At 37.9% G+C, this 15,693-nt stretch overlaps 1 protein-coding gene across 1 annotated transcript in view; it reads right to left on the bottom strand.

The window, feature by feature from the left end:
- Positions 1 to 215: 215 nt before the first annotated feature.
- LOC124788018 (pyridoxal phosphate phosphatase PHOSPHO2-like) overlaps positions 216 to 15,693 on the bottom strand; it is a 40,235-nt gene continuing 24,757 nt past the window's right edge. Inside the window, exon 2 of the mRNA XM_047255076.1 lies at positions 216 to 776. Coding sequence (XP_047111032.1) covers positions 471 to 776 — 306 coding nt within the window. The 3' untranslated portion in view covers positions 216 to 470. The remainder of the gene's footprint in view (positions 777 to 15,693) is intronic.

The raw sequence follows: 15,693 nt of genomic DNA, 5'->3' as shown, positions 1-15,693 counted from the left end.
CTAATTCTCTTGGAATATCAGATTGTAAAACTTCTGCATTGTTGTCAGTGCCAGTTATCTGCTAGATTGCACCAAATGTCCAAGGTAGGGTTGTTTCACATAGCCTCCTAAATGTTTTTCACTATAAGTTCTGTTCAGTCTTATTGCACATTGATTACATACCAATTTGGACAAAGTATATGTGTAAGTCATATAGTTCCATATTATCAATAAAATGCAGTCTGTTATATTTTTATTGTACAGCTTTCAAAGTTTTAATTGATAACAAGGGTATCAGAATACTGAATACATTTACATGTTCAAACATAATATGACATTGTTTACAATATCTCACATGAAGCAGCATTTAAAATTAAGTTTTAAACAGTGCAAACTGCATTCAGAGGCATACACCTTTAAAACAAAGCTATGGCATACTTTTGTTTTCACAGGAAATAAATTATCCAAATAGAAGTGACATAATACCTGTCTCAACTACTATAATCAGAATTGAGATAATTTGACAAGTGCTTCATAATTTCTTCTCCATTTTTCCAGGTATGGACTGATGCATTTATTTCTTGGCCACCACCACACAAGACTTCTGCAAGAGCATACCCACATCGAGGGAAAGCGATGTCCGAGTGACCAAGTCTGAGACATGGACACAAATCATTCTTACCATCACCAACATAAACTACTCGATGAAATTTAACCCCTGATTTTTCTCTTTCCTTCAGGTATTCTTCCAAAATATGGCCCTTACAAAGATTTTTTGTGCTCAGTTCACACCAATCCTGAAAAATTAAATCAATACTGAGTTTTTTTGTTTTGTTAACCTCTAAAATTAAGTAACTATATTGACAGAGTGAGAAAATGATAAATAACTAAGCACGATATGAAGAAAGTACTGGAAAATAAACACACAGACTGTGCTCTAGTCCCCCAATGAGATAATATGCAGGATGCAAGCATGAGGTGAACTAATCAATCACTTGTCTTTCAATATTATATGAATTCCTCAAGAAATAATCAATAAAAAGTAAAACTGTTGTCACTTGATTGTGATAGATTCTTGACAAAAATTCATTGGTAGCCAGTTATCATGTGCTAATGTGCTACACCATACTGTAAATATTGCACTAAAATTATGCCATTTCTCTTTGGATGCGAGCTGGAAATTGCACTAAAATTATGTTATCTCTCTTCAAATGCGGGCTGGTATGCACATAAAATGGATGACAGCTTGTTTTTTTATTGCTCTCCCCATAATAACTAGAAATCAGTGTCGAGTGCTGAATTGTTGTCAGCTGTGCTACTGACAACTCAGAAGGGACACAGCTGTCTGTTTTCGACTGTGCATGCTATGACGTGATGTCATCACTTCCGGCACTATGAATGCTATGTTAACCACAGCGCCAAGTCAGTATTTCTTTGAAAGGGTGTGTAATGTGTTGCGCATATGTAGAGTATGAGACATTCTGTAGGAGCACCCGACATAATTGTGGCATGGCTGAGTGGTCATGTGCATTGACTGGCAATTTGCTGGCTCGGTTTGATTCCAACGAGGCCCTCTTTTTTTTTAAATTTTATTTTATGCCTCACAATATTAAATGATTGATTATATAATTTAAAGAGTTCAGTTTATATACATAAAGTTAATATTTTCAATTTAGTTATGGCCACATGTAGCACATTGATAAAATTTTGCACAAGCCACCACTGGTACAATTTTTAATCTGATGTTAGTGTCACAGTCACATTTGGTGAGCTGTACATGCTGATGGATGCAGAACTCACAAAATTTACATGAGCCACATGCCATCAAGCAAATCGAGGATATACAACACACTACAAGAGGGGGGGGGGAAGAAAACGTTCTGAGGGTAGAGTCTCCTCTCATGGCAAAACAGGAAAGAAAGTAATCCCCCATACCCATTTGAAGTGGTGCCCTGATAAATGTTGCACTGTATTCCTGCAACCACATGTTTTAATGTCCATTGTATGTGGCAATGAAGTAGACATTCTTCTTCTTTTTCTTCTTGGCTTCTAAAGGTCTAGAAGCTCCTGTGCTGATCTCACATGTTGCCTCCAAATGCTTCTACCTTCGTATCAATTATTTACACCCATTCTATTGCATATTGTTTTAATTTCATTTGCCCATGTACCCTGGGTGTCTTACCAAATGACTTCTCCGTGAATATTCTTCACATCACTTGATCCTCTTTCATTCTTATGAGGTGAAATGCACATTAAGTTTTCTGGAATTTATTATGCTCATTTTTGTTGCTTCTTGCTTGGATTTGTGTGTTGTGTCTTCTCTTTCAGCTTTGTGATTCTTCATCATAGGATGGACTAAAGATTTTTCCAATAAACTTGTTTTCAAATACTTATAATCGGTGTTCTTCCATTCTAGTTAAACTACATGTTTCTGCTCCATAGTTTAGGACTGATCTGATGATTTTGTTAGGTAGACTAATTTTAGTTTTCCTTGTCAGTAGCTTAGAAGTTTTTGTATGGAGCAGTAGTTTCACTAGCAATTTGCAGTCAAATTTTCACTTAATAGTTGTCTCTGATTGTAATTCTTTATCTTTGAACTGTTCACTGAATTCAGATTTACGTTTGCCTATTATTAGATACAAAATTGGTTGCTTGTTCATCTCTACATTTCTGAAATAACATGTATTTCTTTTCTGATCATTAAGTTGGTTAGGGCATGGTTGGATGAGCTGTGACCAGACTAAACTACTTTTATCTGGCCATAACTGTGGGTTCTTTGATTGCTCTGGGAGAAGTATCATCAGACTGGAACACATGAAATATTAGTTTATTTTATTATATAAACGAATAAAAGATTTACTTAACTTTGACACAGTTCTTTGTCCCAGTGTTGACAATTTACCACTGCCATTGACTACGAAAGCATCACTTGATGCACTAAGTAACAAACTGTTTTGTTGAGATACAATGTTTGAAATTTACAACAGTACAAGTTCATCTGAAACTTTAACGATCACTGTGCTACATGATGATGTTGACTGCTGTAGCTGAGGTCTCAAACTCAGATGATCTCTTGGATGCGTGGCACTATATTGACCTCAGCGTAAGGGCACTGCTATGCTGAAGGGGGGTATGTTTTCTAGAGTTGCAGCGAGCCCTCGCTAATGTCTCTGGTATCGATTCGCATTGCCGACTTTGATATGGCACCATGATCTGTGGACAATACCACAGGACATTTCTTCTAAAAGCTCCACATATATCAGTCGAACTTCCGTTTCACTTTTTCTAATGAGCGCTATATCATCTGCATTTGCTAAAACCTAACTTTATTTCTTTTGAGGACCTGAGTAGGTACTAGTTTGAGTTTCATCCCAAGTACATTAATGAGAAGAAGGGACAGAACATCTTCCATTCTTAGCCCATTTTTATATTTGGAATCGTCAATTTTATTCCATTTAGCAAAACCCTGCCTACATTATCATCCTTGTGCATTTTACAAAGCTTTATAAGTTTAATTGGAAATCACAAGTCCATCACTACAGTGCATAGGTTTTGCCTGTCTATAGCTTTCATAAAAATTGATAAACAAGAAATTTTTTTTGGTTCCCATACTTTTTCATTTATTATTCTGATTGCAAGTACATTGTCAGTAGTGTATCTATTTCTACGAAAGCCAGTTTCATAATCCCCAATTATACTGTCTGCATATGGTTTCAAGCGATTTAGCAATAAACAAGATAAAATCTTATGGGTTATAGTAATTAACAGTGATATCCTGCTAAAGCTTCCAAAGTCATAGAACATTCAAAATTTTTACCAAGCTAGGACACCTTGTATGTGAGTGAATGGTAGCTTCACTTCAGAGAGCATCTTGCCTGCAATGATATACATAAAACTTACAGTATCAGACACAATAATGATTATTATTATTATTATTATTATTATTATTATTATTATTATTATTATTATTATTATTATTATTATTATTATGGAAGAACCACACAGAAATGAGCCTGCAGAAGCTTGTTAAAATAGCTCTGCACTAGCAAGAAATGTAGTAGTTCAATGGAGCCACAGTTTTCCCCACCCAGAAAAATTGACACTTTCATACTCAACAAATTGCAACACCCAGTGTCTGCAATTTTTGGCATTTGTGCAGTGAAGTCGTACTGAAGCATAGTCTGTCAAAGACCACAATATGTTACTATTCCTGTATCCCATATGGACATTCTATGAATTAGTTGCAATTTTTCACACAATGTCAAGATTGATATTTATAAATACAATAGCTAAAACAAACCATTTTATCATTTATTGAGGAGGTTGGAAAACGCATTGTAGGTCACACGACACTGCAGTTCTTTCCTGAATGTGGTTCCACTGCCTGTGTAGTATGTCAAAAGATACAGATGTCTTTCTAATCTACCAACCAAATGAGGCAGTGCAGTTGTTAAGACACTGACCTCAAATTTGGGTAAATGAAGTTCGCTCTGTGCAATCACTTTGATTTGGGTTTTCTGTGGTTTTCCTAAATCATTTCAGGCAAGTGCCAGGATGATTCCTTCATAAATGCCATGGCCAACCACCTGTCCCATCCTCATAAACATATACTTATTTATTCTGTGTATTATATAATTTGAGCTATTTATTTTCATTGCATTGTGATCGCAAATCTGTAGGTATGTCGTCGTGAAATGATCCCTGGCTGAATAAATAAATTAAATAAAATCAATGAGTGGAAACGGAGGTGTGGCAGCACTGTCAGTGCCAGTTTGCACTCATTTCCAAATCTCCAACTCTCTCTTGCAATTGATACTGCTCATGGTTTAGGAGACCAGTCCACACCTAAAACCTATATGCACATATGCTGCTTATAATTATAGTCAGAGAATGTGATTGGGTTTGCCAAAGTGACTATTTCTCAAATTTGTTTCCTATCTTCTGCAGTCTCATCTGTACAGATCAACTCCAGCTGAACTGACTAAGTCCTGTAGAATGGAATCGTCTACTAGAGCTTCTCATGCACCTATATTTATGTTTGTGCTCCTACAGGAATTTTTGAATTGGTTCAGAAGTGTGTCATTATACTCACTCTGGTTGTTGACAATCCGTGTGAACCTGATTACAATTACAGCTGATGTTCTGAGTCACATATGTAATGCATCACTAACTCAAGGTATTTTCCCAGACAGGTTAAAATATGCCACTGTCAGGCCTCTCTACAAAAATGGGAAAACCACAGATGTCAATAATTATTGGCCAGTATCCTTGCTTACAGCATTTTCAAAAATCTTCGAGAAAGTAATGTACCCAAGAGTGGTTACCCACCTCAACAGTAATGGGATACTTACAAGGAAACCTCCCCATCGCACCCCCCCTCAGATTTAGTCATAAGTTGGCACAGTGGATAGTCCTTGAAAAACTGAACACAGATCAATCAAGAAAACAGGAAGAAGTTGTGTGGAACTATGAAAAAAATAAGCAAAATATACAAACTGAGTAGTCCATGCACAAGATAAGCAACATCAAGGATAGCGGAGCTCAGGAGCACCGTGGTCCCATGGTTAGGGTGAGCAGCTGCGGAGCGAGAGGTCCTTGGTTCAAGTCTTCCGTCGAGCAAAAAGTTTACTTTCTTTATTTTCACAAAGTTATGATCTGTCTGTTCGTTCATTGACGTCTCTGTTCATAGTAATAAGTTTAGTGTCTGTGTTTTGCGACCACACCGCAAAACCGTGCGATTAGTAGATGAAAGGACGTGGTTCTCCAATGGCAACCAAAAACATTTGATCGCAAAGTCATAGGTCAACCGATTCCTCCACAGGAAAACATGTCAGATATATTCTATATGACACTGGTGACGGCATGTGCGTCACATGACAGGAATATGTTGTCAACCCACCTAACTTGTACACTTGGCGAATGGGTAAAAAGATTCTTCTACCTTGCCCGATTTAGGTTTTCTTGTGGTTGTGATAATCACTCCCAAAAAAGTGATGAAAACATAAGAGTTTGTCACATAAACTGCAACAAATGAATGCAACAGTTTCACAGTCGCACAGTTTTCCCTGTGCTCTGTCAAAACATGTTTTTAACGTTTTCAAATTTTTCCATGTGTAGACCGTCAAATCCTGCATATGTCCAAGCAAATCTGAACATGTCCTGGAATTTTGGAGAGCGAAGTTGATTATTTGTGAGTGCCTGAACTTTGATAATTGTCTGAAAATAAAAAATTAAACTTTTCACCCGTGGGAAGACTTGAACCAATGACCTCTCATTCCACAGACGCTCACGCTAACCACGTGACCACTCGGTGCTCCAGAGCTCACAATCTCTTTGATGTTGCATATCTTCCACACGGACACTCAGTTTGTATATTTTACTTATTTTTTTCATAGTTCCACACAACTTCTTCCTGTTTTCTCGATTGATCTGTGTTCGGTTTTTCAAGGCCTATCCACTGTGCCAATGTATAACTAAATCTGAGGGGGGTGCGATGGGGAGGTTTCCTTGTTAGTAAATCACAGTTCGGATTTCAAAAATGCTGTTCCACTGAGACGGCAATATACAATTTCACTGTCCACATAATAGAGTCTTTAAATAGTAAAATGTCACCAATAGGAATTTTCTGTGACTTGTCCAAAGCATTTGATTGTGTGAACAATGACATTATGTTACAGAAATTACAATTCTATGGTATAAAGGGAATAGCATATGAGTGGTTTAAATCATACCTACAGAACAGGAAGCAAAAAGTTTCCTTATATGGGTCAAGTGATTTAAATAAATTTGCCATTTCATCTACCTGGGATGAAATAACATTGGGTGTCCCACAGGGTTCAATCATGGGTCCCCTACTGTTCTTGATATATGTGAACGACCTCCCTTCCTATCTGAAACAGGAAGCTGAACTGACACTGTTTGCTGATGATACAAGCATCATTATTAATCCAGTGAAAGAAAGTCCAATTGAAAATGATACAAATAAGGTCTTTGGAAAAGTCATTAATTGGTTTTCTGCAAATGGGCTTGCTCTAAACTTTGAAAAAAACACAGTACATCCAATTTTCTGCTACAAAAAGTACATTTCCTTCAATAAATATAACACATCAACAGAAGTCAGTAGACAGGGTACAGCATACTAAGTTTTTGGGTGTACATATAGATGAGCATCTTAATTGGAAAATTCATATTTTGGATCTTCTAAAGCGACTAGGTTCAGCAACTTTTGCAATCAGAATAATTGCCAATTTTGAGGATATAGAAATTAGTAAGCTAACATACTTTGCATACTTTCACTCTCTGATGTCATACGGAATAATATTTTGGGGGTAACTCAACATTTAGACAAAAAGTATTCACTGCTCAAAAGAAAGTGGTTAGAATAATGTGTGGGGTTCATAGTTGCACATCTTGTAGGTCTTGTAGGCATCTTTTTAAAAGATAGGGAATTCTTACAACAGCCTCACAGTACATTTACTCACTAATGAAATTTGTTCTCAACAACATGGACCAGTTTAAAAACAAAAGTGACATTCATGATTATAAGACTTTGACACAGAAAGGGGTAAAATATGCTGCTATAAAAATTTTCAGCAAATTACCAGATGAAATAAGGTGTCTGACAGACAGCAGTAATAGCTTCAAAAATAAATTGAAATCATATCTCCGTGACAACTCCTATACCATAGATGAATTCTTGAATAGGAATAAATAAATCTATAAATATAGTATATGCATTTTGTGCCATTTAAAGGAATGGGGTAAATAATATATACATAAAAAAAATCATTTCATATGTACATTTCTTGTGCACTTGACAAATTCCACATCATAACGGCTACTATATCGTGCGATTGATCAATGGAACACGCAACAACTAACTAACTACCCTGTGACTAATGATGGTGACTTCTGTATGGCTTCCCAGCACCCTCACACAAATGGCAATACTCATTAAATAATCCTACTGTTTTATTTTTATAGATGACCTCAGTTTCTGGTGATGCAATTGCTCCAGCTTTTATGTCATGGCGAGAGAATGTCATATTAGAAGAAAGATCTGTCTCTCTGAAATAAGTATAAAAGCTGACATCATCACAGATTGGGAGAGTGCTTGCAGGAGTAGGTTGTGTGAGTACTTCATTTTCTGAGCATTCATACTCAAATCAAATCACTCATATGCATTCTTGAAGAAGTTGATGGACTGTTGCAAACTTTAGATGTACAAACTGTTGAAACATTTTCATCTGAAAGTAACATGTCTGTGGCCCAGGTTAACTGAGTTGATCATTTATAAGTCATGTATGGCTTGATTAAAAAGTTCTCCATTGAACTGGTATCTAATTCCAAATTGTTGAAGAGGAACCACACACCCTTGCTTAAGCCCAGTTGTGATTTGAATATTTCTTGAGCAGCTGGTTTGATACAGAACTTCGCTAATGTCAGTAACTAAGTTATACAATAGCTTAGAGAAATAATTACTAGACTTTTACACAGATGCGAATTCTTCAGCCATTCAGATAGTTCGTGTTCAATAGCTTGAAGAAATACTTAAAGTCACCAAGGAATGGAATTTTCCCAAAATTTTATAATTGTACACTATATTGCAGAATGAGATTTTCACTCTGCAGCGGAGTGTGCGCTGATATGAAACTTCCTGGCAGATTAAAACTGTGTGCCCGACCGAGACTCGAACTCGGGACCTTTGCCTTTCGCGGGCAAGTGCTCTACCATCTGAGCTACCGCAGCACGACTCACGCCCGGTACTCACAGCTTTACTTCTGCCAGTATCTCGTCTCCTACCTTCCAAACTTTACAGAGTGCTAGTTCTGCAAGGTTTGCAGGAGAGCTTCTGATAAGGACAATGACTAATGAAGTTTGAGGCCAGGAGGGTTACAGAAACATAGGATATTTTGAAGGGCATGAAACTAGTCATGTGATTTACGAGCTATTCTGCAACCACTGTGTTTCATTGTATGTGCACATGACAAGTGACAAGCTATCTGTCTGTGTGAATGGGCACTGATAAAGTGTAGCCAAAAAACAGGTGATCCACCCCATTGCTGAGCACACCACCCAACATGATGTTCTTTATTTCAATGACTGCTTCATGACCTATGCCATCTGGATTCTTCCCATGAACACCAGTTTTTCTGAATTGCACAGGTGGGGACTCTCCATCAATATATCCTACGTTCCTGTAATCCTCCTGACCTCAACCTTCATTAGTCATTGTCCATAGCCATCTAGCCCCTTCCCATTCCAGTACTACAAAGCCCTCTATTCCACCAACATACTCTCAATCATTTTACTTCTTTTCTGCTAACCCCCCTACCCCCTGTCTAATCTCCTGGCTGCACCTAGCTGCCCTATCTTCTCTCCACCTCATCACTGTATGCTCCCACAGGCAGCACTTTACCATCCCCCATCCCTACCCTCCCCTTCCCCTCACTCTCCCTGCCCCAGCCTCCTCCTTGCCCCCACCATCCGGTTGCCTCTCCCATCATGTGCTGTTGCTTGCAGTTTGGCTTCAGCAGCCAGAGACTGTCGTCATACGTATTTGAGTTGCATTTGCGTAAGTGTGTGTTTGTATATTGTCTATTTTCGACAAAGGCATCATTGGCCGAAAGCTCATTTTCAGAAAATCTTTTTGTTGTGCCTTTCTGTGACTCAGCATCTCCGCTACATGGCGAGTAGCAACTATCCTTTTTATAGTATTGTTACATTCCATCTTGAATTTTGCATTGTTTGAAGGAGTAGACATGTAGAGTTGTACTGTTATTCTGGTATTCATTAGTGTTAGATTATGTTATTCTGTGAACTCAGGTTTCATTATGTATTCCAGATATTTTCCTTTGATCGATTTGTGTACATTCTGTCTGAGGTATATGTTGGTCTACGTGCAGTGCTGGGTCACAGCACACCTCATCACCAACTGCAGTTCCAAGGAATACACCAGACAGAAGATTCCTTGAACCCAGATGAACAATGCTGTAGAAAAGGACATTAAACTTTGACATAAATTTTAGGGAGTCTCTTGCTGAATTCTTGGGATAGAGTTCTCTTATGAGAATAACAGAAGAGGCATCATATGTCATACAACTGTGTCTGTAAATAATTTAATTTTTAATGACAACTTCTGTCTACCGATTTAAGTAGAATTGGTAGATAATTGTGTTGTGTGGTGTACTGTGGTTTTAGAACTGTACAGGAATACTGCACAAGCATTGCAGTCACAGTTTAATGCAATATCACCAATTAATCTGAATGACTTCCTCCACAACACTTTGACATGATCTGTCAATTTATCAACTTGCTGACAATGAACTAGCTGTTTACTACAGACAGGTTGTGGCCAATGTGACTTATTTGCTGAGATTTTTTTTATTTCAGTCTTCCCTCACATTGTTATTTGGAATGTGATCTAAGAGCTTCTTCACTTTTATTCTGTTTCCCTCAGTTTTGTCAGTTGCCCACATTTCATAACCATATGGCAAAATTGGAACTGTCATAGTTTTATAATAATTTGTGTTTGCCTTCTTGTGGTACAATTGCTGTTACAAAAATCACTTACAACTTGCTTGCAGCAACAACAAAAATTGAATTAAATCTTGAATGAATACCAGTTCCTTTAAATGACAGATCGATAATTCACAGGTACTAACGTATATTGTCTTAAGTAAGAAAATCAACATAAGGAATAACATTAACTGAAATATGTCACTTTTATCAGCCAAGCTACAAATTTCTCACATCTCAACCAGACTATTTCTAAGTCTCCTGAAATAGCTACCAACTGTACTTCATGCAAAACCAGGGACAGAACACAAAAAAGATTCATGATCAGCTTATCAGGAAAGCAAAGAGCAGAAAGCACAAAACAGCAAATTGTTATCATATGTTTCCTGTATGTTGAAAATTTATGTAAGAAAGGAACTTAACAATGCTATATGCTCTTCCTGTCAACCCTTCAAGTTTCATTGAAGATATGATAAGTTGAAATACTAGAACACACAACAGATTTGCTCTATGTGTTCTCAATATTTTAATTTGTTGAGGGGCAGTAACTTATTATTTCTTAAAATCCTGCAAAGCAACTTTGCAAAAAGAGAGACATTAGTATTTTATAAAGAATAAAGGTAGCCTGTAGCTGACATCATTTTGTACATGCTCACACACTGCTCATGAGAGTAAAGATGGATGTATGCCATGGAATGCCTCCTCAATAGTTGGGTCGCTGGTTGCCTACATGTGACCAACAGTCAGCAGAATTGCTGTTTAATTAGCTGAGGATCGAACGAAAGGTCAAGTCTTCTTCAACTTGCACTGATGAGTCTCAAAAAGGCCACAACTATTCAGACCAAGGTCAGAAATGATGGGTTGGTGTAACATGCATGCAATGTAATGTGTATTTGGAAATAAACTTGTAGAAAATTCCTCCTCACTGTTTGTGTATTTCTGCTCTATATACAACCAATGCCTATGTCTGGCTAGTAGCTAACATATGGTGTCGTCAGCAAAGAATACCTCATAACACATGGTGTCAGCATGGGGTAAATTTGGGAAATCCTAGTCCTGAACAGGTGCAACAAAGTGTGAACTGTCAAAAATGCCAGAGTACCCGCTGGAGAGAGAGCAAAGTAGCAGATTGCTACGCACCACAGTAGCGGCAGCATGAACATCCAACAATGCTGTAATTCGGGTTAGTGTGCTCAAATTTGGCTTATAATACAAAAAAACAATGATGGATTTATAGGCTTTTCTTTTTTTTACTTTAGTGATTAATCTTCCCAGGCTAGTCAGAATGAAAGAACTCAGCATACTGCAGTCAAAATGTTGTTAATGAATTGTACAGAGATATTCTGCGGTTAAAAGAAGATAAAAGTGACCATTACTTCTTAATTACAGGTTGTGTAGCATTATATAACAAAAATTTATTAATTGTTGCTATCTGTACCAGTGTTAAGTGGAACCCCAGTGAGGATGTGAAAGCATTCTTTAAAAACCTTGAAGATGGTGTTCCCTGATGGGATAACGAGCTGATTCTGATAGGTTAGCAATTGTGAAATTGAGAGTATAGGGCTCTGCACAGGACTTCCTTAAACTCTTAACCCACTTAACACTTATGAACTCAAAGGAGCAGCTGCCAAAAGATTGAAGCATAAGAATTCACCTAGATTCTACAGAGAGCAACTTTATAAAATCTGCATATTCAGGGGACTGAATCAATTGAGAAGTGCGCAGACAGAAGTGAAGTGTTATTGTTCAGATTTATGAACTGTGTGAAGATGAATCTGAGAATCTTCCACTGTTTGACTGATCAGCAAGATGGTTTGTAGAGAGAAGTAAGGCAGTCTGACTGGGAAAGTGTAAGACCTTACAGAAAGCACTGAAGGCAGCTATTGTCATATGGGAGGTCTGTAAAGAAAAATTAGATCTTCAACAGTTGCAGGATACAGGAGCAGGTATCGAGAGAAAGTGAAAGACCAATGTTACTAATAAACAATTTCACAAATTGTTAAACAAGTATAGGTGCGTATGGAGCACCACAGTGTTTGCCCTTTGCCTGAGTCAATGATTCCCGTTAGCTCCACTGAAAACTTCTTTATTTAAACGTCAAGTTCTGTAGGACCAAACTGAGGATCAGATCTCCAAGGTCATGGAACATGTCAGTACATGAAATTACAACATAAAAGTAATAACAGATAAAAATAAATGTTCATGAACCCGAAAAAAGTCAGTCCATAAGTTTAAGTGAACACAATCAACAATTGTTGTGTACATAGTTCCGCATAGTCAGCGCGTACACAACTTTCCCACTAGAGCGTGCCCTGCTAAGCACAACAGCGCAGGCCAAGCGCTCATCCGTCTCCGCACTACGAGATGGCGCTGTCTTAGAGACTGACCAAATTCTGCTTCCGCCGATCCGCGTATTAATATGTAACGCAGCCAATGAGATCACTGCTAACGTAGAACCTTTTCTCCTCGTGGATCACACTCGCGCAGTGATACATGAACGCGCGAGGTATTATAACGAGTGTACAGACCTCCGACTAGTCAGTTTGCATCAGTCTGCCTTAGTCTGTAGTCAAGTTTCAGTCTGCGCCTAATAAGATTATCATATTCCTGTACATAGCCATGAAGATAAATGTATAGACACTTTGTCAAGTATCAGAGATATGTGAGAATAAGATTAACATACCAAGACCAAAGGAACTTCAGATTGTCAATTGTAAATAGCATCCAGAATCAACTTAAGTAATTTTATGTTGTTGTTATTGTAGTGTTGGCAGAAGAGCCAACACTGTTTTTCTAGAGGAGGCCGAAATGCACGCGTTTAATTACACGCTGACTGGCGTGAGGTCTGGAACAGGACAATATCTTGAGAATTGCAAATAAAGTAAGTAGTTGATATAGTACTTAACTTTAATCCACAATTGTAGAACATCGCTCTTGATGATACATGCTTCATATAATAAATATCAATTGAATACGGCACCTTGCTAGGTCGTAGCAAATGACGTAGCTGAAGGCTATGCTAACTATCGTCTCGGCAAATGAGAGCGTAGTTGTCAGTGAACCTTTCCTAGCAAAGTCGGCTGTACAACTGGGGCGAGTGCTAGTAAGTCTCTCTAGACCTGCCGTGTGGTGGCGCTCAGTCTGCTATCACTGACAGTGGCGACACGCGGGTCCGGCATATACTAATGGACCGCGGCCGATTTAAAGGCTACCACCTAGCAAGTGTGGTGTCTGGCGGTGACACCACAATTATTTTAATAAATGTGTGTGAAAATTAATCAAGTTCTGTTTAAAGTTGGTCACCGTCAATATGCTACTCTAAGCGTGCAAGTGGCATTTCTATCGTCTGACCTAACAGCAGAAGATAAACACGCCACGATAAGACCACGGACATATTGCTGACACTTGCCTACTTCGTTAGAGCGACAAGTCAAATAATCTGATCGTGTGTGTACCGAAGGTCTTACAGTACGCACACCACAACAATACAATAAGAATCAAAGATTTTTTAATTCAAGTGGTAGCTTATTGACAATGGATGCAGCAGTATACTGCATATCCTTCTGCACAAGAGTTAAGGAAGTCTGATCCAAATGCAGGTTTGATTCCTGCCGAGTATTAACCAAGTGAAAGCTGCTTATTCTTGGGAATAAGCTAATATTGTTAACAAGAAATGACAGTAAAGAATATGTGGTATTCGCCATACATCACAAAAGAAAATTCAGACTGCTTATTGACATGAAGGGGCAATTGATGGTTAGCTATGGAACCAGGGTGCAAGTAGTCTCAAATATGGGAACACATTACTACCATGTACTTGGATTTGATTTGTTGTCAACTAATACAGATAATTTAAGCAGATAAGAGTCCAAAGAACAGTCATGATCATTAGACACTGTAAACAGCAAGCATAACAGTGATATTTGTTTGCCGTATGTTGTAAGTGCCAAAACAAAAATGCATGCATTTGTTGGCCTGAATCCAAACAAAATCATGCACTGAAAGAGGATTCATTCACAACCTGGGACTTGTTTGATTGACCATTGGAATCTGCAATGAATGCTTCGACCATAAATATAATAGACTGGCCCTGACATCATTTTCGTGGCTCCAACATCTCTGGGCTGAAGTCATGTGAATGTTGGCAAAACATGGTTGTTTCGTGTTGCGCTTATGGCCATACTCAGCGTTTTGTCGGGGGAAATGGCATTACATTTCATGTGTGTTTCTATCATAGTGCAGATGCGTTTATTGAAATCTGCTGAAGTGACTTTTATATGTTTTTTTACACTTGAAATAGAGTATCACGTAAATTAAAGTGCTGAAAGTGATGCCTGTAAAGTCAGACTCATATAACATTTTGGAAAGTATCTGTGATAATTTGGTTACAGAAGTAAGTATAATTGTTTCTCGTTCCTACTCATAGTTTCCCTAAGGATGAAAACCGAAGGCAGTTTTGGATACAGGCCCTGAAACGGAACAACTTTAAGCCATCTGCACATCGAAGTATTTCGAGGAGAAGTGTTTTGATAGGTTAGTTATTATTTACAATGTGTATTTATAATTTATGTTTACAGTGTCGGTCAATTTTAATCCTGATGTTTTTATAGGGCTAAGACTGGAGGAAATTGGCTAAGTAGTGATCCTATCCCGACACTTTTTGATTTTCTGGAGCATATGAAATCGAAGAGGCCTAAGCTCCGTAAATCACACACTAGAAGGCGTTCATTAGATGATGCCTCATCTTCCGAAAGCTGTGCTTCCAATGCCTGTAAGTCTGAATGTTGTTAGAATTTGTGTGATAACTGCGAGTTAGTAAAATATTGTATTAGAATAGAACTGTAGCTCGTTACTTTTTTTTTAAACTGATAGTTTAAACTTTTGTAAAAATAGTGGGAACTGAACCTTTGAAGTGCACCTAAAATTCATACTCTAAAATGGACCTGCTCCTAAACTTGACAATTTTGGTACCTATAGTTGACATAATTCCCATATCCCATTTTCTTTTATAAGTGACTAGAGCTCAAAACGTGGCGAATCCATTGTTTAAAGTTTTGACATGAGCCCACTCTTACTGTTTAAAAGAATTTTAACGACATTTTACATTAATTGATAGTTTATAGTAACTTCGTCCCGCCGCCCACCAGAGGGGCATTCGATGTATTTGTTAGATTTTATAAATGGTACTGTGAACAA

Source organism: Schistocerca piceifrons, chromosome 1 (genome assembly GCF_021461385.2).
Source record: "Schistocerca piceifrons isolate TAMUIC-IGC-003096 chromosome 1, iqSchPice1.1, whole genome shotgun sequence".
NCBI classification, from domain to species: domain Eukaryota; kingdom Metazoa; phylum Arthropoda; class Insecta; order Orthoptera; family Acrididae; genus Schistocerca; species Schistocerca piceifrons.
The sequence above is the reverse complement of the archived record's forward strand: the minus strand, read 5'-3'. Positions and strand labels throughout refer to the sequence as shown.